The sequence below is a fragment of the Contarinia nasturtii genome, unplaced genomic scaffold (genome assembly GCF_009176525.2).
Source record: "Contarinia nasturtii isolate CC-2019 unplaced genomic scaffold, AAFC_CNas_1.1 Cnas_scaffold_4060, whole genome shotgun sequence".
In the NCBI taxonomy this organism is placed as follows: domain Eukaryota; kingdom Metazoa; phylum Arthropoda; class Insecta; order Diptera; family Cecidomyiidae; genus Contarinia; species Contarinia nasturtii.
Window position 1 is genome coordinate 1 of NW_022201356.1, and position 775 is coordinate 775.

The 775-nt window shown below is 37.2% G+C and overlaps 1 protein-coding gene across 1 annotated transcript; it reads left to right on the forward strand.

Annotated features, from left to right (window-relative positions):
- Window positions 1–65: 65 nt before the first annotated feature.
- LOC116350279 (zinc finger protein 317-like) lies at window positions 66–413 on the forward strand (the record flags this gene model as incomplete). The annotated part of the gene is made up of 1 exon (XM_031782033.1): window positions 66–413. A coding segment is annotated over exon 1 (348 nt), but the record flags the coding sequence as incomplete, so codon positions are not given.
- Between the last annotated feature and the right edge of the window lie 362 nt (window positions 414–775).

The window sequence follows — 775 nt, forward strand, 5'->3', positions numbered from 1 at the left end:
GTCGATTCGAATGTCATATCTGCCAGATATTCAAATGTTTCCAAAAAGGTCAGTTGAAACTGCACATGCAAGTCCATCATACTGGCGAAAAACCATTTAAATGCGGTATTTGTGAAAAGAAGTTATTTCGAAAGTTTGATCTGAGGACACATTTGGCGACACATGCCAAACAACGTCCGTTCCGTTGTGCAAAATGTCAGCGGCCGTTTAAGGAAGAAGTTGATAAGAAGGCACATGAGATTGGATGCAACTATCGCCGTTATCAATGTTATGTATGCAATGTGTCAGTGCGATTCGTAACGCAATTAGAAGGCCACATGCGAACTCATCACACCGGCGAAAAACCAATTTCATGCGAATTGTGTGGTGCACGTTTTACATTGGAATGTAACGCCAATCTGCACATGAAAAACGTAAATCGTTTGAGGCAATGATCCAGAATCCAATACAAAGGTTTGATTTAGAAAATCGTTAGAAATCGATTGATGAGAATAGCAATATATCTTCACTCACTTTCAAAAAACTTTATTCAAATAGCTAATTGTTTTCTGGGATTATTTATGTTTGACACAAAAGTTCCATCGAAATAAAAGTGAATAAACCAAAGTCTTTCACAATTTTCTTTCATTTTATTCATGCAATTCGATATCTAAGCGTTTTGTTCATTTGATTGATTATATTGTGACAAGTAAAAGAAGACTGGGTGTGTCACCACAATAGACACGAAGTGACAGAAGCAACGAAAAATCTGACTATCAGCGCCATACTTTACGCT